Here is a 27,404-nt window from a genome sequence, read left to right as displayed (position 1 = left end):
TTCATATCTAATGAATAAAGATGATCCATGATTATAGACATAGATAATTACATCTCGGTGTTTTTCACTCCAAGTTCTTTAAGGAGATTAGTTGAAATTAATATGTTCCCACATGAAGAATTAGTTTTTGATTGCTCGAAACTCAATATGGTGGCAATTGCTAAACGGAATATTTTCCTTCCGTCGATAGTGTCTCATTTTATGGGGCAGCTATCGAAACATCTGAATTCTTATCATTTGTTAATCTCATGTACAATGGCGGTTGAGGTATGGAAGCTTGTAGGCGAGTGGTGTAAAATTCTAGTGAGTCTTCAGTAAGAGGAGTGAATGTCATCTTGGAGGATACCAAGACTATGTTGTTCTTACGGTTAAGAAATAGAATTAGTTTTTACTCGGTTGATTGGAATATGTGGTGCTCTTTTGACATTTGTATGACATTTGTATGTAACCGGTTTCAATGATCTAGCATCTTGCTAGTTGGTTTTGTTTTTTCTTTAATAATATTTTTCTTTGTCTTTAAAAACACACATAATTAATATTTCAAAAATGAAATATATATATAAACAACAAAAGTTGATGTTGCAAATTTTAAACCAAACCGAATTGTGACTCACAAAAACCGAATCGTGAACAAAAACCTTAGAATTTTCAACGACTGACTTGCTTTGATTTATAGACAACTAGGTAAATTTCAACTTCTTCCTAATACCTCATTCTTTTCAACATGCCGAAAGAGGATTCCACACGATATAAATCAAAATTCAATCCCTTTACTTTCAAATAATTCCATTTCATGATTTCAAATTAAACAAACATTATTCCTTTCATCCCTATGGTTCAATATTGACCGTTAACTGAAATTAATCGACAACCGACTAACTGAAAATTGAATTAACCTCAATTATTGTTTTTTTTTTTTGTAAACTCTCAGTTAATTGGAAAAAAAACTATACCGAACCATTCATATTATCATATAGTTATAGTTTTTATAACTGAAATTAATCGATAACCGACTAACTGAAAATCGAATTAACCTCGATTATTGGTATTTTTTGTAAACTCTCATTTAACTGAAAAAAACTATACCGAACCATTCATATTATCATATAGTTATAGTTTTTATACCTAAATTTCATGTAATTCTATACAAAAAATTTTGCCGAAATTTGGTTTTGATTACTAATCGAAATCAACCTAGCTAAAAACCAACAAACTAACCGAACCGATTTTGGTAATCTATTTCGGTGGATGAATTTTCAAAAACCGAATTCTGATTTTTGATTTAAGTTGAGTGAAATAACCGAATCAAACTGAACCAAACTCATACCCACCCGTAGTTCAAGTACGAAACGTCTAGAGTTCACACAAGGTTGTTCGATTTGGATCTTTGCTGCAAACGTATTACTAACTTACACGCAAAGTCTTCCTCCTATTATCACACATTATTACTTAAACTCACTCCACATCACAAAAAAATCAAATTTTAAAAAAATAATAATAAATAATAAAAAAATGGTTTCTTTACTCTTCCCAACGCCACCATCAACCACCACCACCAACCGTCGGTTACTCCCATCCCATTCCCGCCCTTTCCACCACCGCACACTTCTCCGGCTACCGTCATTTCACCGGAAAACCACCATTCTCCGTCCACTCCACGTATCCGCCCCACCGTCACCCAACACCACCTCCGATCTCGAAACCGAAACCGCGGAACTATTGGATAATTCAAAATTCACATGGAGAGATCACTGGTACCCGGTCTCGTTAACCGAAGACCTGGACCCGAATCTCCCAACACCTTTCACTCTCCTTAACCGGGACCTCGTTATCTGGTTTGACAAAACCAATAACCAGTGGGTTGCTTTGGAGGATAAATGCCCCCATCGGCTAGCACCTTTATCCGTAAGCTTACGGTTTCTGGTTTAAGGTTTAGGGTTTGTAAGGAAATTAGTTTTGTCATTTAGGCTTTGAGCTCGAGCTAGGTTCATTTTGATCTTTATTTCTAAAGCTCGAGCTTGGCTTTTATATTTTTTTTTCAATTATGATTTTATATATAACAAATATTATTTAGTTACTTTATCATAAAATTATATTTATTAATAATTATTAAATATATGCTCGACAAGTGAAGCTCGGGCTCGAGCTCATTTATTAACCAACCTTACTTTTAGGCTCAAGCTCGGGCTCAGGCTCGTTTAGGCTCGGCTCGATTGAGCTTTTTCACGAGCTGATCTGGAGTAGCTCGGCTCGTTTGCACCTCTAGTGTTGATGTGGATGAATATTATTTGCAGGAAGGAAGGATTGATGAGAATGGGCATCTGCAGTGTTCGTACCACGGATGGTCTTTTGATGGGTGTGGGTCGTGTTCTAGGATACCGCAGGCGGCTCCGGACGGGCCGGAAGCTCGGGCGGTTCAGTCGCCGCGAGCTTGTGCAACCAGGTTCCCGACTATGGTGTCTCAAGGTTTGTTATTTGTGTGGCCGGATGAAAATGGGGTGGAACGAGCTCGGGCGACCAAGCCTCCAATGTAATTATCTGGATCTTTTAGCATGCATATCGCTCACTGCATATGTGATCTAGTGTTTAGTTTGGTTAAATGATTACTTGATTAATCTTAGATATCTATTGGTTTAGTGTTGATAAAATATTTCATTAAAAGGCTACTTTTTTAAATAAACAATTAGTGTGTTGAAACAATGGTTAGAAACATTATAATATTATACTTTTTTGAGTAAAATCAAATCATTTAGAAGGTTTTATGCATTGAAAATACACTCTGGCTGCTTGTTTTCGGACATGTTTTGTTTATAAGTTGTCACTTGTTTGTTTTACCCATTTGACCCGTTAGTAATAAAACCTAACGCAAATTGATCGACCTATTGATAAGTAAACGGGTTGAAGTTTCCGACCTGTTAATTAGTAATTGGGTCAAAGTTTCCATGATTTGAATGTTGTTTTTGGTGATTATTTAGGTTACCAGATGACTTTGAAAAACCAGAGTTTTCCACAGTGACGATTCAACGTGATTTATTCTACGGCTATGATACTCTAATGGAAAATGTTTCTGATCCCTCACACATTGATTTTGCCCATCATAAGGTGAACAAATGCAAGCCCAAATATCTGTATATATTTAGCTCAATTCTTCTTTTTTTACCCTCTAAAACCAAAGACAGATTATTATAAATTCGATATACTTTTACAGGTTACTGGTAGAAGGGATAGAGCTAAACCACTGCCATTTAAGATGGATTCAACTGGCCATTGGGGCTTTTCAGGAGAAAATGAAGGGAACCCGAAAATCAGTGCCAAGTTCATCGCACCTTGTTACTATATAAACAAGTAAGTCTAGTTGCATCTCGTACAAAAAATTACCACGTTGTCCTCTAGTCACCGAAAATATTGATTTCGGTCCACAAGGTTCCTCTGTTTTGTTATTGTTGATGGATATTTTGGTTTTCACACGCTTTTATAGAAATATGAAAACACGGAAGGTATTGTGTATTGTTGAGTGCTCATATAGTTATGATAGAAACTTGATACAATTGTAAGTCGTGATTATGAAAAAGATAATCTATAATTAATAGTTCTATCTAGTAACTTCTGTTGAAGTATGTGTTTGATCAAGTGCAAGTGGCCGTCTCCGAGAATTTATATACCTCGGCCGAGCAGAAATGAAAAGGGCCCGTAGGCTCTAACGAGTAACGAAATATATAAGCTAACAACCTAAATTTTATCCAATGGATTATGAATAAAAACTTTTTTTGGCCCGATAAATTTAAAAAGGATCAAAATCCAATTATAATACATAAGAATTATTTGTTAAATATATATATAAGAAAAAAATATAAAAAAAATTGCTCCCCAAAAAAACTGTGCCCCGGCCGAGGGTGCGACTCGCACACCCTAAAGGCCGGCCAAGAGTGTAGCAATTGTTTATGGTTGAGTTTATATAGTTAAATTGAGCATGATGTTGTAGACACTAAATGCATATGTAATTTGTTTCCTTGCAGATAGATCTTTGTTCATATTTGTTAAGGATTATATAATGGTTTTGCATTGTAAATGTACGTACCCGTTGATTACTGTTTTCGTGCTGCTAGTATTATCCAAAACTAATTATCTGGTCTCTAAAGAATTAGATAACCAGAAGTAGAATATGTTTATCCAAACTTAAAGCTGGTCTTTAGATCATAAGTTTTTCATAGCAAATATAATATGTGTGTTAAACCACATATGAAATGATAAGCTTGTATCTTTGTTGTGTTTCCAGAATAGAAATCGACACAAAACTCCCTATTGTCGGTGACCAAAAGTGGGTAATATGGATCTGTTCCTTCAATGTACCAATGGCACCCGGAAAGACTCGTTCCATTGTTTGCAGTGCTCGAAACTTCTTTCAGCTTACAATGCCAGGTCCCGCATGGTGGCAGGTAACACTTTTTAAAATCTCATACAATGCTAGCAGCCTAGCACACCAATTTTGTGGGTCCCGTTTTTGTTTAAACGTCTAAAATGTTGTATATTGCAGGTTGTTCCGAGATGGCATGAACATTGGACTTCAAACAAAGTGTATGATGGAGATATGATTGTGCTTCAAGGTCAAGAAAAAGTCTTTTTGTCACAGTCAACGGATGGTTCCACTGATGTCAACAAAGAGTATACAAAACTTACATTTACACCCACACAAGCGGACCGGTTCGTGTTGACGTTTAGAAATTGGCTCAGACGACATGGCAACAGTCAGCCCGAGTGGTTTGGTCATGCGAATACTCAATCATTGCCCTCCACGTATCTTTCTAAACGCCAGGTACTCCTAGATAACTAATATGTTGGACTGTAGGTGGCAAGATAAGTGGGTCGGGTTTTAATGGGACTTTCTTGTTTAGGTCGAAACGAGCCGGGTAGGATTCACCCGTAACTACTTTTTCTGCTTTTTTACAAAAGATTTTTCACTGTGATTGCAAAAATGGCAAAATGCACTGAAGATATTCACCGACAACTATCACTGATTTTAGCAATCAACCTACATAATATAAATAGATATGCAAGAAATTGTTTGTGTAAGAAAACAATTTCATCTATAAGTGTGAAAAAAATATATTTTGTAATCATTAAACATATACACCAAAGTGGGCATATAACATGCAAAACATCAATTTTTGAAAACACAGCAAAAAGATTGACTCTGTAGTAAAATGTAAATCGGTTGCTAAAATCAGTAACAAAATGTAAGTTGGTTTTTATTTTTTGCCCTTAACTTTTGAAGTTAAAATAATTTAGGAGCTTGTATGTTAGTATAGTCGGCAGGTTTCCAACCCGATCCTATTTTATCTAAACCTTTTTATTCGACTCATATTGGACAAAAGGCCGCAGAAATTGTTTATTCGGATCGATATTGATGCCTCAATGTTGCACTATTCTTGGCATATTTCCCTTATGTTTCATTAAGATTTTGTTATATGTGACAGATGCTGGATAGATATGAGCAACATACTCTCAAATGTTCTTCATGTAAAAAAGGCTCATAAAACATTTGAGACACTGCAAAAGTTGTTAACCGGGACGACTGTTTTATTTTGTGCTGCTGCTGGTATTCCTCCCGAGATCCATTTACGTGTTATTTTTGCTGGGCTGGCGGTTTTGAGCGCAGGTTTGGTTTATTATTCTCATGAACTTCAGAAGAACTTTGTTTTTGTTGATTATGTTCATGCTGAGATTGATTAATTGATGTTAAATACATGTTTTTGTAAGGTGGTCATAGAAATTAGAGTGTTTGGTTCGTTCGTATATGTATAGCTAGATTGTATTATGTCTGAAGTTAAACCAACATTTGTGTGCATATAAACTGGTCTTGTACGCTTGTGTTAGCCTACGGGTTTGGGCTCTTGTGTTTGTCAGTTTCCTTGGGTTTGTTTATTTTTTCGGTTGAGCCGAACTTTGAACAAAACAGAATTCAGAAGTAAAAACCGAACAAAAAAATAATTGTGATTCATTTCGGTTTCGCTTTCAAACCAAAGAAATGAACTTTTGGGTGTTCATTGAACCGAATTCTTGGTTAAATGTTGAAAGAATTTACAAGTAGAAAAATCTGCAGCTGAATTAGAAGTGCACAAATCAGGCTCTAAGCCTAAAGCGGTTCGAGTTAAACGCGTCCGTTGTCAGTCAAAATCAGGTTTGGGCTCTTGTGTTTGTCAGTTTCCTTGGGTTTGTTTATTTTTTCGGTTGAGCCGAACTTTGAACAAAACAGAATTCAGAAGTAAAAACCGAACAAAAAAATAATTGTGATTCATTTCGGTTTCGCTTTCAAACCAAAGAAATGAACTTTTGGGTGTTCATTGAACCGAGTTCTTGGTTAAATGTTGAAAGAATTTACAAGTAGAAAAATCTGCAGCCGAATTAGAAGTGCACAAATCGGGCTCTAAGCCTAAAGCGGTTCGAGTTAAACGCGTCTGTTGTCAGTCAAAATCAGGTTTTGTTCAAACCAGAACAGTTTTGAAACAGGTGTCTAAGCAAATAAATGCACCGGCTTGAACCCAATTTTAACCGGTTCGGTTTTAACCGATTTCAGCAAAGAAGTTGTGCTGATGGTTCAATTTGAATTGGGACTGGTTTCACCAAACCTGTTACATAATCAGGTTGAAAACAACCAAATTTTCTTAATATTGAATTTGGGCATTAGGCTAGTTGTTGTGGGCGGTAAACCCATCGGCGCCAAATCACTTGTTGTGGGTGTTAAACCCATCAGCGCCAAGGCACCTCATCACCGTTGTGGCCAGTGGCTGAGGTACCTTTACGGGACCGGGTTCACCCGAACCCGGTCTATTTTCGGTTTTATACAGAACGTATAGTATCATATTAACGAATAAACCCATTCTTTTTCGACAATCGAACCCGTTACCATTTTAGAATGAAAGTAAGAGAACACTGAAGATATAGTACTGAAGATATAGTGGTGTTTTTAATTTGACGTCGGCGGACTAACTCTGTTTCTAAATAATAAATATAAAGAAGAAGGTTTCCGACTAACTCTGTTTCTAAATAATAAATATAAAGAAGAAGGTTTAAAAGAAGACCCTAGAGTATATATAAAGGCCATTTATCAAACCAAGATTAAACCAAGTTAGAAAAGATGTTACATAACACACACATCATTTAATTCAATAGTTTAAAGTAATTTTATAATATTTTTTATTTTCTATATATTGTTTTATGATATATCTAGTTTAGTAAAAAAATTATGTAGTTTTATCATTTTTATTAGTTTAATCATTTAATTCAATAGTTTAAAGCAATTTTATTTCTATAAATTGTTTCATGATATATCTATTTTAGTATTTTATGATGTAGCTTTATCACTTTTATTAGTTAATCAATAACCGTGATAAATTCCATTCAATGATTTTAACTTTTGTTATTGTAAAAGTAATTGGTTCGGTTAACATTCGACAATAGGCCACCCTTAATTATTCAACTTTGTTTTGTTTATTGTTTAACTTTGTTTTTTATTGTTTTCACAACTTTTGTCGACTATGAAAAAGAAAATTTATATAAGGCCGTGCACATATTTTTAGTATTCGTTCCAGGGCACCCAAAATCTTGAATGAAAACAAGTACACAAACACAACCTCCCTGTATATGGAGTGAGTTTATTCAACTTACCCTACTCAAAACTAATATATAGAAACCACAAACGAGGGAAACATAACTTGAACCAACCCAATCTCCTCCTACACTTTGGGCTTAGCGTTGCGAAGGCCATCCCAGCCAGTGTCCATGCCGTTAGGCTTAACGTTGCGGAGGCCATCCCAGCCAGTGTCCATACCGTTGGACATAACGTTGAGAATGCAGAGGCCGTCCCAGCCAGTGTCCATGCCGTTGGGCATAACATTCTTGTTTTGGAGACCGTCCCAACCTGTGTCCATGCCGTTAGGCTTAACGTTGCGGAGGCCATCCCAGCCGGTATCCATGCCGTTAGGCTTGACGTCACGGAGCCCATCCCAGCCGTTAGGCTTGACGTCACGGAGGCCGTCCCAGCCGGTATCCATGCCGTTAGACATGACATTACGGAATTCGAAGCCTTTGCCGTTAGGCTTGACGTTTCGGAGCTTGTCCCATCGTTCTATGCCGTTAGGCTTGACGTTACGGAGCCCGTCCCAGCCGGTATCCATGCCGTTAGGCTTGACGTTGTGGAGGCCGTCCCAGCCGGTGTCCATGCCGTTAGTGGTGATGATGGTGGTTCTAATTGCAGAAACCACAGAATATGCAAAGATGGCCGTGAAGGTGAGTGAAAAAAGTGCAAGTTTTGCCATGTTTACGGTGTTTGATGGTTTGCTAGTGAAGGAGTGTGCTTGATTAATTTATAGTACAAATAGTGGTTGTGCATGCTAACCACGTGGAGAGGATGATGCAGATATATTGGAAAGTGGCTGACTGACCTAAATGGATAAGATCTCCACTTTCATTTGCGGTGATGCCAAATAGGATTATACAAGTGGATTTGTTTTTATATGCAGTTTCGTTTTTACACTGCATGCATCATGCATGGGAAGCACGTGGATAGGATTAATAATTACAAATACTTAATTTAGTTAAGTTTTAATCAATCGCAGGGTGCATGATCTTGAGTTGCGAATCACAATCGCCAGTGTATCGACCTTTGATTTAAGTTTTAAATTATGGTCAATGAATTTTGATTTAAATCAAACGTCAACATCAATGTGTCAAGTGTGAACGAACAAAAAAATAGACTAAATCCTAACCGAACTAAGACCATCTCCGACAGTTGTTGGTTCAAACCTGTCACATCATTGTCACGTCAGCTTTCTTAAAAACCCCATGTTTTACTCCAACAATACACCATCTCAAACCATCTTTACATTTCTACATCATCACTTACTTTTACATTTATTTTAAATAAAAATTTCAAAATACTATAAAATATATAATTGTTATTTAAATAAATAACAATATAATAAAAATTTAGTACTCTTTACTTTAGTAGGCCATGTTGTAACTTTTTTTTTCTGACTTTTTGTAACGTTTTTCTTGTAAGACTCTTTGTAATGTCTAATTGTAACGTTTTTTTTTCTAAGACTTCTTGTAATGTTTTTTTATTCGAATCAAGCGTTGTAAAATAAATAATAAAATCATTAAAAAATAGCCGTTAAAAACTTTAACAGTTAAACTTGCCATTGCGTTAGATAAACAAAAAAAAAACACATAACTTTTGAAATAAAAAAAATATGTATATATGTATGATATTTTAATATATTTTATAAATATAAATATGGGTGTATATATGAGATGAAAAATGTAGTGACGAGGCCCACAATTAGTGGTTAATGGTGGTTTGAAAAACCAAACTTGAAAATTGGTTTTTTTTTAAACCAAGTTCTCCCATGGTTATTTGGTTTTTGGGTTTGTTTGAACCACACAAAAACCACCCATTGAAGATGGTCTAATATAACTTACCAAAAGAAAAAAGTATTAGTCTAACTTTCAAACTCTTTATTGGTCAAAAAATCTGATTCTAAAACTTGATTAAATTGTACATACCCAAAACACGGTGTGTATATTAAACCCATACACATTTGTTTATAAATATATCAAACACATACACATTTGTTTATAACTATGACTCAATTAAATAATTCTACAATATATAATTACCTAACTTCAATAAGATTCTATGATAATAAATATGTTTATTGGTTAACATCGACACCAAGTTAATAAAGTCTCTTAGCGGTCCAAGCTTCTAGTCACAACCGACCAAGTATTCCCGACACAATATAAAAATAGTTAAGAAAACTGGGCGGCGCTAAGGGGCAGTTATAGGAGGGGGGGGTGGTTCGGTTAGCGCTCGAATGGGGGCGGCGCTAATAACAAGTTGTGGTGGGCAAGAAACGTGATGGCGTTCCCGTCGTTAAACCATCACGCATAATCTTATAGGCATTATAAGTTTTTTTTTCTTCTCCTCATGAAGTAAGCAACATGTACACCTTTAAATGAAAACCGACCACGAGAACATACAAATTGCTATGCGACACTTTTTATTAAACTGAAAACTTGAAAGAAGACTTAAAACACTAAACAAACACAGGCCCTACAGATCATACTAAACTAACATAATTAACTTGAAGCAAAGCCGTTTAAGTTCATTCATTTACACTTTAGGAGGGCCGTCCACGCCCGAGTCAAATCCGTTGACAGACTTAACGTTCTTCTTGTTGGAGAGACAGTAATACACGTAGTCAACGGGTATGTTATGACAGGCTTAACGTTCTTATTGTTGGAGAGATGTCATTCGCGTAATCGAGTGTGAACAAACGAAAAACTAGACACAAGATATAAATGAATGAAATTGAACACACACAAACTGACGAACATAAATGAGTGAACTTAAACGAACGTAAATGAATGAACATAAATTAACGAGTGTAAATGAACGTTGGCAAACATAAATAAACGAATGAGACGTGCGTTCATGTTCGTGCTTTTATTATATAAACGAACATAAACGGACTTCCTGCCAAACAATTTTGAGTACATTAATCGTATCGTTCGTTTACAGGCTTAACATGTCGTAATAGAAACTATTCATACATGTCAAAAATTGGCACCTCAATGTTTAACCATTCTTCACATGCGGGTTTCATATTTCCTTTATGTTTTGTGACAGATGCTGAATTATAGATATGAACAAAGTACATAGAGATGTTCAAAACGGTTTGGGACTAGGAACCGGAACCGGTTCCGAACCGGAACCGGTTCCTAACCGGTTCCTATATTCAAAACCCCCTTTTAAACCGGTTCCAGGCTCGAACCGGTTAGGGAACCGAACCGGTTCTCCCACCCTCGGACCCCTAACCTATCTAACCGGTTCTTACCGGTTCCTAAACCGGTTCCTACACTGTAACCGGTTCCAACCGGTTACAGTGTAAAATTTTTTATTTTTTTTTCGTTTTTCGTTTGCGATTTGGATTCTAAACTACGATTCGTATTTGTATAGCATGAAAAATAAACAAAACAATTAACATAAAATTCATTTTATTAACTTTAAGAAGTTCAAAAAAAAAAGGTTACATGTTTTAAAATCTTCAAAAACAAACTAACAAAACATTAAACTTATAAATATAAAGTTGTGACATATTATTTCTAGAAAAGCCTTCTTGTTCGTCGTAATTATTGAGCGGCGACTTCTTCCTCGGAATTACTTGTAGAAATGCCTTCTTGTTCGTCGTGCACTCGAACATCAAGTGGTGTTTCATCTTCGAGAGTGGTTACGTGTTGAATACGATCGATTGAGTCCAAGTGATCCTTTAAGCAAATGCACATCTCCACCGACTCCGAATTTAGTCTTGTTCTTCTCACCGATATTACCCTGCCACTAAAAGAAAAAGCGGATTCCGAAGCTACCGTAGAAGCTTGGACGGTTAGTAAATCACGGGCCATGGTGTTAAGAATCAGAAACTCGGTTTCCTTTACCTTCCACCAAGCCAAAACATCAAAAGTGCCATATTCCTCTTCGGATAAACCGGTAGAGTAATCATTTGCACTATACCTTCCTAGTTCGCTTGAAGGGGTGTTACCCCTTTGTTTTTTAGCCGTTACGTAGCGAACGGTGTTCATAAGGCTAATCATGGGATCTCGTACTCTAGTAGCACTTGAACTTGATGAAGACCCCCCCGGCATAGGCATGTGTATGTTTGACCCATATTTATTTAAATAAAAGTCATACATAAATTTAAAATTCAAGTTAAAATAATTTTTTGCCTCTGTTGAAAAGTTTGGGTCAATTTCATGCGTATCTAAGGCTGAAAAAATTTCGTCTATCACACATTCAACCCCCGTAACATTTAACATTGGGTTTAAAGCGGCGGCGCAAGTAAAAACCGGTGGCAATTCAAGAAAGTATTTTTTTAATTTAAACTTCATTGGTAATATGATGTTTGAAAACATTGGACTTTTATTTTCAAATTCTTTAAGATTGTTAACCATTAAAAATAACTCCGAAAGAACCAAGGGACTTGTCGGATAATACGTTCCCGATAGTTTCGTAGTTGATGTTTTAAAAACTTCAAGAAAAGTCGATAAGTCATTGATAATTTCTCATTTGAAAAGGGGATTGCCAAATCATTCTCGGCAAGACTAGAATGAAACATTTGTAAAGTTTCTCTTTGTTCCAAAGCACTTTGAAACATTATGCAAGTGGAATTCCATCGATGAGGTACATCCCAATTAGCTCCCAAAGCTTTTCTTCCCGTATCTTTACAAAATTTTCTATAATCCATTTGTCTTTTTTTACTTTTCTTAAAAACTTCATGTATCATTAGTCTAAAATCGTTTATAACCGAAGTAACCTCATCCGAAGCAAGTCCGTCTTGCACGATTAAATTAATGAAATGTGCAACACACCTTGAGTGAAAAAATACACCATTGCAAATCGGCGTATATTTTAATTTTAATTTATCAACCGCCGATGTATTATTCGACGCGTTATCAAATGCCATTGAAAATATTTTATTTTCTAGTTTATAAGTTTTTATAACATAATCTAAAATTTCAAACAAATTATCTCCCGTATGTGGATACTCAAAGAGTTCGAAAGCAATGGTGCGTTTCATCATTTCCCACGATGACGGGTGTGACATCTGCCCCGATCCGACCCAACCCAGGTACCCGTTTCTCTGACCCGATCTCTCTTTTATTATTTAATATTTATACTTATATTTTACTTTTAATAATAATATATATTTTCCTTCCCGCCTCTTTCTCTCTCTTTCTTTCCGCCGTCCCGTCCCTCTTCCTTCTCTCTTTCCGCCTTCTTTTCCCTCTTGTCGCCGTCCCGCCCTTACGCCTTGTTTCCCTCCTCTTTGCTTGTCCTTTGGTTCTTCCCGCCTAAGGATGTCTGCAGCCCCACGCGCCAGACTCCTTACATGGAAGCCTGCGTGAAGACATCTTGTTCCTGCGATGCGTGAAGAGAACTCTTCTCGCAGCGCGCTAAGAATGCACGTTCTTCCCGCAATGCGCTAAGAATGTATGTTCTTCCCGCGATGCGCTTAGAATTCTTGTTCACGCAGCACGCTAAGGATTTGTGATTCTTCCCGCAGTGCGCTAAGGATTGTTGTGCCAGCCTTCGCGCTCGCGCACTCAGCCTTCTCGCGCTTGACCCTTTAGTCTAGTCTTCTGTTTATTCTAGCCGTTTGCTTTTGTAATGTCTTTTCTTCTGTGCTGTTGACCTAACCTATCTAATGTCTGAATAGTTACTTTCGGCGCAGCATGCGTACCAACCCCCATTGGTTGGTAGAAAAAGTGACTGACATTATCTTTTGAGATCTGCTTTTGCCATGCTTGACCAGTACCTTTATCTTATCCGCCCATGCCTGTTACTGTTCCCTGTCAGCTTTATCTTGCCCCCTGCAGCTGCCATATCTTTTGATATCTTTTGCTTTTGGAATCTTTTGCTTTTTGAGATCTTTTCCCCTTTTCTAGGGATTATGTCTCCTAGGGTTTTTTCTATAAATAATAATAATATTTCATAACACATCACACACAAAACACTTAATCTCTCCTGTTCTCTTGCTCCTTGCTCTCTCTGCCGTCTTCCTCTCTGCCTCCGTCTTCCTCCTTGTTCTTCCTGCTTTTCCGGTAATATATATTATAATTTACTTATTAATTATGCTAACTTATAATCAAGACTTAAAACAAATCATTAAAACAATAATCTTTAATTATAGGTTAACTTTGCTTGTTTAAAAGTTGGTTCTTGCTTTATCTATCACCGCATCGTTTATCAAGTGAGTTATCTCGTATCTAATCCCTTTTTATTTTAAATGCTTTGGGATGTTCATGTGTTCATACAAAACTTGAGTCTTAAACTTGTTTATGAACTTTAGTCGCGCAGTATCCCATGTGTTGAGGACGTTTACTTGGCTGTTTATTTGTATGTGTGTATCATTAACCGCTTTGTTCGGCCTATTCCGCAGTTCCGTTGGTACCATTAGTTGAACACGGGAGACCTATCGTTTACGGTTTTCTTTGTTTACACTTGCACAGATGTTTTCTCGTTTTTATGCTCAATTGGGAGCATGGATTGAACTATGATCTATGAACTATCTTAGGCTTGATCACAATCTGATTACACCCTTGTTAAACTCTAGACATACACGTGTTGCGCGCAGATTTACTGTGATTATCTATGATTATCTATTAAACTTGATTTCTCACCAGCACGCAAGTGTTTGACGTTTATTTTAACACATGTTCAGGTTTGCAGTAGCTGTTTTGGAGCTTGTGGACACGTAGGACGTTTTTACTTTTGGACCTAGAATTAAAATGTATCAAGACAAGTTAATGTTGTTTGAATGTTATAATTTATAATATATTGATTTATGTTTGATTTATGTTCTTTATTTTCCCCGCTGCGCGTGCGCGATAAAAAGTGTATTAATAAATATTGACACCAATAGTGTCGCGAGTAATGAAGCAATATGTGGCGCCCCGATGTATAATCCGCCTTTGGTCGGGGTGTTACAGATTGGTATCAGAGCTCGTTGACTTTAGGATAGGTGGTTAGACGTAACGGCCTAGAATACCTAAGAGTCCCTTCTCGCGCATGAGAGAAATCTCATGTTTGCGCGCTTATTGTTAATTACTCGTTATTTGTGAATATGCTCGCGCTTGCGCAGTATATGATTTTATGTTTTATTTCGCGATATTTCGATTTTTACTAAATTTCGATTTTTATTGATTTTTCTTACATATTCGTTTGTTGGATTTGAAAGTCCGAAAAGTCATGGTGATGCATGAATAGCTGATTTTCAATTTCCACTTACGATTATGTTCTGAGGTTGGAGACTTGAAAAGTCATGGTGATACATGAATTGTCAACCTCCAATACTCATTTTCTTGTATATTTTATATTGAAGATTGGAAAGTCATGGTGATACATGAATCGTCAATCTCCAATACTCGTTTACTCGTATATTTTAAATTGGGAATTCGGAAAGTCATGGTGATACATGAATTGTCGATTTCTGATTCGAATTTGTTACCTTTATTAAGTCTGCATTTAAAGTCATTTATTTTACTTTAACTTTTGATAGCATCTAACTCCGTGAAACCAAGCTTTATAAGATTAAAACTTTGCGCTAAAACCAAGATATTAACTAAAAATTAAAACTTTTATAGAATGCCTCCGCTATCTCGCCGATTTCAGAGAAGAGAAGCCTCGCGCGTGCGTAGACAGCAACGTTCCCAGGAAATGGCCGCCGCAATAGCCCAAGCTTTGAGCCAAAACAATGCTAATACCTCCAGTTACAACATTAAGTCCTTTAACGCGGGTAACCCTCCAAAGTTCACAGGTCTTGAAGGAGCCACCGTGATGCTCCAATGGCTTGAGAAGATTGAAAACGCTTTCCTCCATACCCAATGCCCCTCAGACAGACGAACCCTATATGCTTCCAGTGTCCTGGAATCCAGAGCGCTCACATGGTGGAATGGAGTAGCTCATGCGTGTGGCGCAGAGGCTGCTTCTAGCATGACATGGGAGGAATTCAAGGAAATTCTTACGCGAGAATTCTGCCCTCCCAACGAAGTTAAGCGCCTGGAGGAAGAATTCTGGAACTTGAAGCAATACAGCGGTGAAGCGCGCGAGTACGCGACGCGCTTCCACGAGCTAAGCTTACTGGTCCCTCACCTTGTTACCCCTTCCCGCCGAGCCATCGAGAAATTCCTTGGGGGTCTCCCCATGGAAATTCAAGATTCTGTATGGGCCAGAAACCCAGTAACCCTCTCTGACGCCATCGAATTGGCCGCTGTGCTCAGCGACAACCATGTCAGAGCAGGAACCCTGTTCCTGCGGGGAACTGAGAAGACCAAACCCAAGACTGTCCCTGAACCAACAGAAACCAAACCAGAACCCTCAAACCATAACCAGAAACGTAGGCGCAGACAAGCCTATGCGCTTACCAACCCGCCCATTACCCAACAACCCATTTACCAACCTCCAGTTTACGCGCCTAACCCACTGTCAACCTACCCAGCACCTCCTGTAGTCCACAACTATGCCTTAACCAATCCAGCACTTACTGCCCCGCCAACTAAGAAGCCTTACACAGGAAACCAACCCTTTTGCCCAACCTGTAGACTTCATCACCCACCTCAAGTCCCGTGTCGACAATGTAACCGATGTGGCCGCGTAGGTCACTCCGTTGAGTACTGTAGAACCCCTCCCTCCAATCCGATTGCGCCAACACCACCAGCCTACCCGCAGAACCCACAGCCAACTTACCAAAACCCACGACCCAGATCGTGCTTTAACTGCGGTGATCCAAGTCATTTCCGGAACGCGTGCCCAAGGCTACAAGTTCAGATTACTCAAGCGAATCCGGTGAACCAAATTTCGAACCAAGTGACGCGTGGCCGAGCTTTTAACATAACCGCGCACCAAGCGCAAGCGAATAACGACGTAGTTAATGGTACATTTTTGCTTAACGGATTTTATGCATCTATGCTTTTTGATACTGGCGCCGATAGAAGTTTTATCTCTCGCGCCTTTGAGCGGAAGCTTGCGCGACCGCGCGATAACTTAAAAGAAGATTTTTCAGTTGAATTGGCTAATGGCGAAACTGTTTTAATAAACTCGGTAATTAAAGATTGCACGCTTAACCTTAACGAAAACGATTTTCTGATCGACCTCATCCCTATGCCCCTTGGAAGCTTTGATGTTATCATTGGTATGGACTGGCTCTCGAAGAATCGCGCCGAAGTTATTTGCGCCAAGAAGATGATTTGCATTCCTCGAGAAAATGGTGATCTTCATATTTACGGCGAAAAACCCTCCAGTGGTCTTAAACTTATGTCTTGCGCCGAAGCCCAAAGACTCATGCGGAAGAAGTGTATTGCATTTCTAGCCCATGTGGTTAAACCCGATGAAGGAAAGAAGCTTCGCGATATCCCTGTTGTGCGTGATTTTCCTGAAGTTTTTCCTGATGATCTTCCTGGTATCCCTCCCGCTCGTGAAGTCGAGTTTCGTGTTGATCTTGTCCCTGGTGCTTCCCCCGTTGCTAAATCTCCTTACCGTCTTGCGCCCGCTGAGATGCAAGAATTGGCCAGCCAACTTCAAGAGTTGACTGCTAAAGGATTCATTCGCCCTAGCTCTTCGCCCTGGGGTGCTCCGGTGTTGTTCGTTAAAAAGAAAGATGGATCGTTTCGCATGTGTATAGATTACCGCGAGTTGAACAAACTCACCATTAAGAACCGGTATCCCTTACCGCGTATTGACGACCTCTTTGATCAACTCCAAGGTGCCTCTTGTTTCTCGAAGATTGATCTCCGCTCTGGCTATCATCAGTTGCGCATCCGCGATGAAGATGTTCCGAAGACTGCTTTTCGAACTCGTTATGGCCATTTTGAATTCTTGGTCATGTCCTTCGGTCTAACCAACGCACCCGCCGTTTTCATGGATCTAATGAATCGGGTGTGTAGGCCTTTCTTGGATAAATTCGTGATTGTGTTTATCGATGATGTTCTGGTGTATTCTAAGACCAAGGCCGAGCATGAGCAACATCTCCGATTGGTATTGCAAAAGCTTAGAACCGAGCAACTCTATGCTAAGCTTTCCAAGTGTGAATTTTGGTCTGATGAAGTACAGTTTCTTGGTCATGTTGTAAACAAGATGGGTATTCATGTCGACCCATCCAAGATTGAAGCAATCAAGAACTGGATTACGCCATCCTCTCCTTCCGAGATCCGTTCCTTTCTGGGCTTAGCTGGTTATTACCGGCGCTTCATTTCGAACTTCTCGAAGATCGCTTTGCCTTTAACAGCTCTAACGCACAAAGGTAAACCGTATATTTGGGGCTCGAAGCAAGAAGAAGCCTTTCTGACGCTCAAGCGTTTGTTGTGTGAAGCTCCTGTTCTTGCGCTACCTGAGGGTAATGATGATTTTGTCGTGTATTGCGATGCATCCAACCAAGGTCTCGGTTGTGTTCTTATGCAACGAGGCAAGGTTATCGCTTACGCATCAAGGCAACTCAAGGTTCATGAAAAGAATTATACAACTCACGACCTCGAGCTTGGTGCAGTTGTTTTTGCCTTGAAGATCTGGAGACACTACCTTTATGGTACTAAGTGTATCCTCTACACTGACCATAAAAGCCTTCAGCATATCTTTGATCAAAAGGAACTTAACATGAGGCAACGCCGATGGAGCGAACTCATCAGCGATTACGATTGTGAGATCCGGTATCATCCTGGTAAGGCTAATGTGGTAGCCGATGCGCTCAGCCGAAAACCCTGCCAACTTAACTGTATCTTGCCGCGCACCCAGCTTCACTTCGCGCCGATTCAAAGCAACCTTGAATCGCGTATTCGTGACGCGCAGCGCGCATCCATCAGTAATGGTAACCTTCGCGCCGAGTTAGCGTGTGGCGCGGAAGCACTCTTTGTCCCTAATCTGAGTGGAATTCTCTGCTATCTCAATCGCATCTGGATCCCTTGTGATGAGAATCTTCGCGCTGATATCCTTTGTGAAGCGCACAAATCTCGATATTCTATTCATCCTGGCGCTGATAAGATGTACAAGGATTTGCGCATTACTTATTGGTGGCCTGGCATGAAAAAGGATATTGCTGTGTTCGTAGCTAGATGTCTGACTTGTTCTAAAGTGAAAGCTGAACACCAACGCCCATCTGGTTTGCTCGAACAACCAGAAATTCCTACGTGGAAATGGGAAGGTATAGCGATGGACTTTATTACCAAGTTACCTTTGACAGCAAGCAAACATGATAGCATTTGGGTAATAGTGGATCGATTGACTAAATCTGCTCACTTTCTGCCCATTCGTGAAAACTACCGTGTTGAGCAACTCGCGCAGCTTTATGTCAAGGAAATCGTCTGCCGCCATGGTACTCCTTTGAGCATCATATCCGATCGCGATGGCCGTTTTATATCTCGCTTTTGGAAATCTCTCCAATATGCGCTAGGAACTCGCTTGGACATGAGTACGGCATATCATCCTCAGACTGACGGTCAGTCTGAGCGAACTATTCAAACTCTTGAGGATATGCTCCGATCTTGTGTTCTTGATTTTGGAGGTAATTGGGATTCACACCTGCCTTTGATCGAGTTCTCTTATAACAACAGCTATCACTCCAGTATTGGTATGGCCCCATTTGAAGCACTTTACGGTCGTAAATGCCGCTCCCCGATTTGTTGGAGCGAAGTGGGTGAAACTCAAATCACAGGACCCGAACTTGTTCAAGAGACAACCGATAAAATCGCCAAGATCCGTGATCATTTGCTGACTGCCAGAAGCCGACAGAAGAGTTACGCAGATCGTAGGCGAAAGCCTCTCGAATTTCAAGTTGGTGATCTTGTTCTCCTCAAAGTGTCGCCTTGGAAAGGTGTTGTCCGCTTTGGGAAGAAGGGTAAGCTTGCTCCTCGTTATGTTGGTCCATTCAAGATTCTCGCGCGTGTGGGAAAAGTTGCCTACAGACTTGACATGCCGCCCGCGCTCAGTAATGTGCATCCAACGTTCCATGTATCCAATCTCAAGAAGTGTTTAGCTGACGAGAACCTTCACATTCCACTTGATGAAGTTCAAGTTGATGAAACTATGCATTTCGTTGAGAAGCCTGTTGAGATTATGGATCGCGAGGTTAAGCAAACCAAGCGCAGTCGTATCCCTATCGTGAAAGTTCGCTGGGAGTCCAAGCGCGGAGCCGAGTTTACATGGGAAAGGGAAGATCAAATGAAGATCAAGTACCCGCACCTGTTCTCTGCGCAACCTACTTCGAGATAAATTTCGGGACGAAATTTCTTAAAGTAGGGGAGACTGTGACATCTGCCCCGATCCGACCCAACCCAGGTACCCGTTTCTCTGACCCGATCTCTCTTTTATTATTTAATATTTATACTTATATTTTACTTTTAATAATAATATATATTTTCCTTCCCGCCTCTTTCTCTCTCTTTCTTTCCGCCGTCCCGTCCCTCTTCCTTCTCTCTTTCCGCCTTCTTTTCCCTCTTGTCGCCGTCCCGCCCTTACGCCTTGTTTCCCTCCTCTTTGCTTGTCCTTTGGTTCTTCCCGCCTAAGGATGTCTGCAGCCCCACGCGCCAGACTCCTTACATGGAAGCCTGCGTGAAGACATCTTGTTCCTGCGATGCGTGAAGAGAACTCTTCTCGCAGCGCGCTAAGAATGCACGTTCTTCCCGCAATGCGCTAAGAATGTATGTTCTTCCCGCGATGCGCTTAGAATTCTTGTTCACGCAGCACGCTAAGGATTTGTGATTCTTCCCGCAGTGCGCTAAGGATTGTTGTGCCAGCCTTCGCGCTCGCGCACTCAGCCTTCTCGCGCTTGACCCTTTAGTCTAGTCTTCTGTTTATTCTAGCCGTTTGCTTTTGTAATGTCTTTTCTTCTGTGCTGTTGACCTAACCTATCTAATGTCTGAATAGTTACTTTCGGCGCAGCATGCGTACCAACCCCCATTGGTTGGTAGAAAAAGTGACTGACATTATCTTTTGAGATCTGCTTTTGCCATGCTTGACCAGTACCTTTATCTGATCCGCCCATGCCTGTTACTGTTCCCTGTCAGCTTTATCTTGCCCCCTGCAGCTGCCATATCTTTTGATATCTTTTGCTTTTGGAATCTTTTGCTTTTTGAGATCTTTTCCCCTTTTCTAGGGATTATGTCTCCTAGGGTTTTTTCTATAAATAATAATAATATTTCATAACACATCACACACAAAACACTTAATCTCTCCTGTTCTCTTGCTCCTTGCTCTCTCTGCCGTCTTCCTCTCTGCCTCCGTCTTCCTCCTTGTTCTTCCTGCTTTTCCGGTAATATATATTATAATTTACTTATTAATTATGCTAACTTATAATCAAGACTTAAAACAAATCATTAAAACAATAATCTTTAATTATAGGTTAACTTTGCTTGTTTAAAAGTTGGTTCTTGCTTTATCTATCACCGCATCGTTTATCAAGTGAGTTATCTCGTATCTAATCCCTTTTTATTTTAAATGCTTTGGGATGTTCATGTGTTCATACAAAACTTGAGTCTTAAACTTGTTTATGAACTTTAGTCGCGCAGTATCCCATGTGTTGAGGACGTTTACTTGGCTGTTTATTTGTATGTGTGTATCATTAACCGCTTTGTTCGGCCTATTCCGCAGTTCCGTTGGTACCATTAGTTGAACACGGGAGACCTATCGTTTACGGTTTTCTTTGTTTACACTTGCACAGATGTTTTCTCGTTTTTATGCTCAATTGGGAGCATGGATTGAACTATGATCTATGAACTATCTTAGGCTTGATCACAATCTGATTACACCCTTGTTAAACTCTAGACATACACGTGTTGCGCGCAGATTTACTGTGATTATCTATGATTATCTATTAAACTTGATTTCTCACCAGCACGCAAGTGTTTGACGTTTATTTTAACACATGTTCAGGTTTGCAGTAGCTGTTTTGGAGCTTGTGGACACGTAGGACGTTTTTACTTTTGGACCTAGAATTAAAATGTATCAACACAAGTTAATGTTGTTTGAATGTTATAATTTATAATATATTGATTTATGTTTGATTTATGTTCTTTATTTTCCCCGCTGCGCGTGCGCGATAAAAAGTGTATTAATAAATATTGACACCAATAGTGTCGCGAGTAATGAAGCAATATGTGGCGCCCCGATGTATAATCCGCCTTTGGTCGGGGTGTTACAACGGGTCTACCCAATGAGCGGTGACACAAAGATAAGATTCGGGTAGACCATGTGGAGCCGACCAAACATCACTAGTTAAGTTTATTCCCGTATTTATATTTTCAAAATATGCAATTAGTACCTCTTTGGCCTTCTTCCACAATTTTAAACAATAACGTTTAAGAGTATGACGATTTACGTGAGTGTATTGTGTTTGAAGCGTATCTCGAATCATGGCGGTTAAGCGAGGGTTGTCGAAGTGGCTAAACGGCAAAGCTTATTGAATCACAAACTTCGCCATACGATCTTGAACTCGATCAATTTGGTATGTAAATATTCCGCCTTCACTATCCATTTGCGTTTGTTGCGAATCGACGTTCTTTTTCAACGCCTTGCAATACGGTTTTTCGATGTGTTTCTTCAAATTTGAATTCGAAAGTGGGTTTAAATAAACCCCACAAAACTTGCACCGAGCCTTCAATGAATGGTCACTCAATTCAACCAAATCCCAATTGCACCAAATCTCTTGATTACGATTATGAGGTACAATACGAACGAAACTTGGTTTGGCGTTGGAACCTTGACCAACCGATGATTGTGAGGCAGCCATAACAACAAATATGAATATAGAAGAAGAGAAAACAAGATATTAGAGAACTCAAAACGTTGTAATAGCGTTTTTTTGTATTTTTTTGCGTTCGGGTTTGCGTTTTGAGTGTTGTGATGAACCCATGACACCAAATACCTATTTATACTAGTAGTGGGGTGCTTGGGGGAGCCAAAAAACGGCTATTTTTGACCCCAACGGTCAAAAAACGGCCAAAAAAAAACGATTTCCAACGGCTTAATCAATCCAACGGCTAGAACCGGTTCGGTTCCGGTTCCTACCCGCCCCCACTCAGAAACGCAAGAACCGGTCACGGATCATCGGGTTGAATCAGATAGGGTCCGGTTCCTACCAAAAACGGGTAGGAACCGGTTCGGTTCCGGTTCGGGTCCACCGGTTCGGTTCCAGGAACCGGTTTTTTTGATCAACTCTAAAAGTACATACTTTCAAATGTTCTTCATGTAAAAAAGGCTCATAAAACATTTAAGACATTGCAGAATTTGTTAACCGAGATCCAATTACGTGTTATTTTTGCTGGGTTGGCGGTTTCGAGTGTGGGTTGGTTTATTATTCTCCTAAACTTCAGAAGAACTTTGTGTTTGTTGATTATGTTCATTCTGAGATTTATTGATTCATTTGTCTTAAAAATGTTTAATAGACGTTTTTGTAATTTGGTCATATAATTTAGAATATTTGGTTGGATCATATGTGTATAGCTAGATTGTATATAATCAGACTTTATGTTTGAAGTTTAACCATTTTTTTGCGCATATAAAATTCGTCTTGTTTTAGCCTCTCCCCATTTGGTCTTGGACATCTTTAATTTTAGGAGTGCTTATCAGTTTGGGTTTCGGTTTCTTGTGCTAGTTAGGTTGAATCATAATTTTAACCGAAAAGAATGTAGAAGCGAAAACCAAACCAAAAGATAACATTTCGGGTGTTCTTTATTCCAAGTTATTTAGTTCGGCTCTTGAGTTTGAAATCAATTAAATCCATTGAAAGAGCAAAAATTGGATTCTTAACTCGAACCAGCACAGTATTGAAACCGATTTCCAAATGATGAGAAAGTCAAACACCTTTAAAAGTTCCATTTCACAAGATTAAGCCAAATTGAATTTCTTAAAACCAAAAACAACTAACACTATTAGGGTTAAACATAAACCAGGTAAGACCCGCAAACCTAAATTTGTTTAAACTCCATTATTTACAATAGGATCAGTCCTCATGTCCTAAAGATTCAGTTTGTAATTATATGCTATTAAACACCTTAATAAATAAAAATTTTAATAAGTCAATTTCAAACAATTTCACTTCATTTTCTTACAAAATAATAAAAAAAGAATTATGACAATACCATTATAACCCAAACTGTGATTACTTCTTGTTCTCATAAAAAAAACATCTAACAAATAAACCATCAAACCACCATACTAAATTTTTACAAGCCAAACATCTAAGAGCTAGTAAACTTAGTAACCGCCTTCGTCCCCTCAGAAACCGCATGCTTCGCCAATTCACCAGGCAACACAAGCCTCACAGCCGTCTGAATCTCCCGGGACGACAAGGTATTCTTCTTATTGTACCTGGCAAGCCTAGACGCTTCCTGTGCAAGCTTCTCGAATATATCATTAATAAACGAGTTCATAATCCCCATTGCCTTGCTTGAGACCCCAATGTCCGGGTGCACCTGCTTCAACACCTTATAGATGTATATCTTGTAAGTCTCCACACTCTTCTTGCTTTTCTTCTTCTTCTTGTCGGCTGCGCCTGCACCGCCTTCCTTCGGTAGCTTCTTCCCGGCTTTCGGCTTCTTTTCGGCTGGGGCTTTTTCAGCTGGTTTCTTTTCTGCTGCCTTTGGTGCCATTTTTTTGAATGATTTGGGTTTTGTAGAGAGAGAAAGTGTTAAAATTAATATTGTTTTGGGTGAGTATGAGATGTGTAGGTTTATTGGGTATATATATGGGTTGAGAGATGGGGTGTGATTGGTGGGTTTTGGTTTGTGTTGGATTGTGAATATTAGCCGTTGATTTGATTGGTTTTTTAACGGACCGGATTTGGTTTACGGAAAGGTGTGGATAGGTGGATTGACGCGGATCGATGAACTCGCATTATTTTGCAATAATATAATATTTTATTAGTGAATTGTTATTTTGCAAAAATATGATAATTTATTTTAAAAAAAAAAAGATCGGTCAGCGGTATGATTTAGACTTAAATACTAGCGTAACAAGTTCTAATACAACGTAAAATATAGTCATGGAATGTACATTAGTTGCATAATGCGATAATGGATAGTTCGTTAGAAAAATCATGTCGTTTAAAAAATCAATAAAAGCCAAGTTTTAGTTTATTCAAAATATGAAGTGTTGTGTGATTATATATGATATCAAATAGTGACATATGAAAAGTTATAAAATGATCATTTGGAAACCTTTAAAGATGTTAAAACCGGGTTTTATGAAACGGTAAATATAATAAAATAGTAAAATACTTATAGTTTTTACTATTTCTCATGCATTAAATATCATTTTACTGTTGAAATGAAAGAAAGTCAGTAAAACAATAAAATATCTTGTAAAACAACTATTTTTCAACTAGGGTGAATAAGTTTCTACACATGATATTCTTTATAAATTGTAATTTGTTTGACTCAACTATCATGTGTCTGCCCAAGATTGCTTTATGTAGCTAGTACAAGTGAACCTAATTAGGTATCCATGAGTAACTTTACCCACACAAGTTAAACAATGGCTAATCGTAACCGCCAAAAGTTAACAATGAACTAAAGTTAGTAAGAACTCATGGTGTACCGAACCACACACAATCAATTCATATGTTTTTCTCCCAACAAACTATATGTTTCATGCCTTTTCCGTCAACGAACAGCCCACTCCGGCAAAACTCATCCGTGACCCGATCAACACCCTTACGCGACTAAGGTAACCTATAACAAGTTGGTAACTCTTATTTTATAGTTATGTCTGTATATACGTGAACATGCGTGAGATTTTTTAAAATTATTAAAAGAAAACATAAAAAGACACTACGGAAACAAACAAAATATGAATAAACAAACAAGAAAGGACATTTCTTGTTAGGCCGGGAATCATGTTGTACCGCCATCACATGACCTCTCACGTGACTTTCTACTATAAACTTGTTTTTTTTTCTTTTTAGCCCACTTCAACCACACAAACTTAATGAATTCACATTAGAGGTGGCAAATGGGTTGGGTTGGGTCAAAATGGGTCATGGGTCGGAACGGGTTAGGGTTGAAACGGGTTAGGGTCGAAACGGGTTAGGGTCAAAACGGGTCACTTAAAAAAAGGGTTGTTTTGGTTCGGGTCGGAACGGGTTAGGGTCAACAGGTTCGGGTTATAACGGGTCAAGGTTGGAACGGGTCAAAACGGGTTTGGGTCAAAACCCGTTTAAGCGATTTTTCAGTTCGTTTCAGCGCGTAACAGCTCGTTTAAGCGATTTTTCAGTTCGTTTCAGCACATAACAGCTCGCTTAAGCGATTTTTTAGTTCGTTTCAGCGCGTAACAGCTCGTTTAAGCGATTTTTCAGTTCGTTTCAGCGTGTAAGAGCTCGTTTAAGTGATTTTTCAGTTCGTTTCAGCACGTAGCAGCTCGTTTAAGCGATTTTTCAGTTCGTTTCAGCGCGTAACAGCTCGTTTAAGCGATTTTTCAGTTCGTTTCAGCGCTTAACAGCTCGTTTAAACGACTTTTCAGTTCGTTTCAGCGCGTAACAGCTCGTTTAAGCGATTTTTCAGTTCGTTTCAGCGCGTAACAGCTCGTTTAAGCGATTTTCCAGTTCGTTTCAGCGCGTAACAGCTCGTTTAAGCGATTTTTCAGTTCGTTTCAGCGCGTAACAGCTCGTTTAAGCGATTTTAAAGTTCGTTTCAGCGGGTAACAGATCGTTTAAGCGATTTTTCAGTTCGTTTCATCGCGTAACAGCTCGTTTAAGCGATTTTTCAGTTCGTTTCATCGCGTCACAGCTCGTTTAAGCGATTTTTCAGTTCTTTTCAGCGCGTAACAGCTCGTTTAAGTGATTTTTCTGTTCTTTTCAGCGCGTAACAGCTCGTTTAAGCGATTTTTCAGTTCGTTTCAGCGCGTAACAGCTCGTTTAAGTGATTTTTCAGTTCTTTTCAGCGCGTAACAGCTCGTTTAAGCGATTTTTCAGTTCGTTTCAACGCATGCGATTTTTCAGTTCGTTTTAGCACTTAACAGCTCGTTTAAGCGATTTTTCAGTTCGTTTCAGCACGTAACAGCTTGTTTAAGCGATTTTTCAGTTCATTTCAGCACGTAACAGCTCGTTTAAGCGATTTTTTCAGTTTTTTTTAGCCTCAAATTGCTCGTTTAAGCGATTTTTCAGTTCGTTTTAGCATCCAATAGCTCGTTTAAGCGATTTTTCAGGTCGTTTCAGCACTTAACAGCTTGCTTTAGCGATTTTTCAGTTCCTTTCATCACATAACAGCTTGTTTCAGCATGTTTTTGTTTCGTTGTTGTCGATATTTCAGTTTCGGTTAATTTGTCGATTTTTTTTTGAACGAGGACTACGGACGAAACGTTTTAGTTTTTTTACATTTTTTGTTTTTGTTTTATTTTTTGAGTTATGATTTTTTTATTAATTTTTTTGAATATTTTTTGATGATTTCTATTAAGATCAAAATCCCTCAAAAAAAATTTTAAAAAAACAAATAAAAAATCATAACTTAAAATATAAACAAATAACGAAAAAAGTAAAAAAACCAAAATATTTTCACCGTTAACCTCGTTCATCAAAAAAAAAAAAAAACCAGACAAATTAACCGAAACCGAAATGTCGACGAAAACGAATCAAAAACCTTAATCGACCCGTCTAGTGCGAAAACTCGAAAGAAACCGAAACCCAACCCGTCCAGTGTTAAAACTCGTGTCGGCACGAAAGCTGATCCGAGCCGAAACCTAAACCGATATCGTTCCAATCTAAAACCCATTTCAACCCAAATATGTCACTTTTCCTTAATACACTAACCCACATCGACCCATGTAGTTAAATTTGTCAACCCATTTTGACCCAAAAATAAGAATGTGGAAT

The 27,404-nt window shown here is 38.8% G+C and overlaps 1 protein-coding gene and 1 pseudogene across 2 annotated transcripts; one reads left to right on the top strand and one right to left on the bottom strand.

Annotated features, from left to right (window-relative positions):
• Nucleotides 1-1,380: 1,380 nt before the first annotated feature.
• On the top strand, nt 1,381-5,732 carry LOC143595829 (pheophorbide a oxygenase, chloroplastic-like; annotated as a pseudogene). Its single transcript, XR_013146598.1, has 7 exons — nt 1,381-1,905; nt 2,295-2,530; nt 2,976-3,102; nt 3,209-3,345; nt 4,277-4,436; nt 4,535-4,813; nt 5,475-5,732. The product of XR_013146598.1 is annotated as a pheophorbide a oxygenase, chloroplastic-like (transcript).
• Nucleotides 5,733-23,756: 18,024 nt separating this feature from the next.
• LOC143595817 (histone H2B.2-like) lies at nt 23,757-24,276 on the bottom strand. The gene has a single exon (XM_077074745.1). The coding sequence runs from the start codon at nt 24,187-24,189 to the stop codon at nt 23,779-23,781; it is 411 nt and encodes a 136-aa protein (XP_076930860.1). The 5' UTR covers nt 24,190-24,276; the 3' UTR covers nt 23,757-23,778.
• Between the last annotated feature and the right edge of the window lie 3,128 nt (nt 24,277-27,404).

Source organism: Bidens hawaiensis, unplaced genomic scaffold (assembly GCF_021521415.1).
Source record: "Bidens hawaiensis isolate Kalapana, Puna unplaced genomic scaffold, B.hawaiensis_p1.1 tig00045541_1, whole genome shotgun sequence".
NCBI classification, from domain to species: Eukaryota; Viridiplantae; Streptophyta; class Magnoliopsida; order Asterales; family Asteraceae; genus Bidens; species Bidens hawaiensis.
The sequence above is the reverse complement of the archived record's forward strand: the minus strand, read 5'-3'. Positions and strand labels throughout refer to the sequence as shown.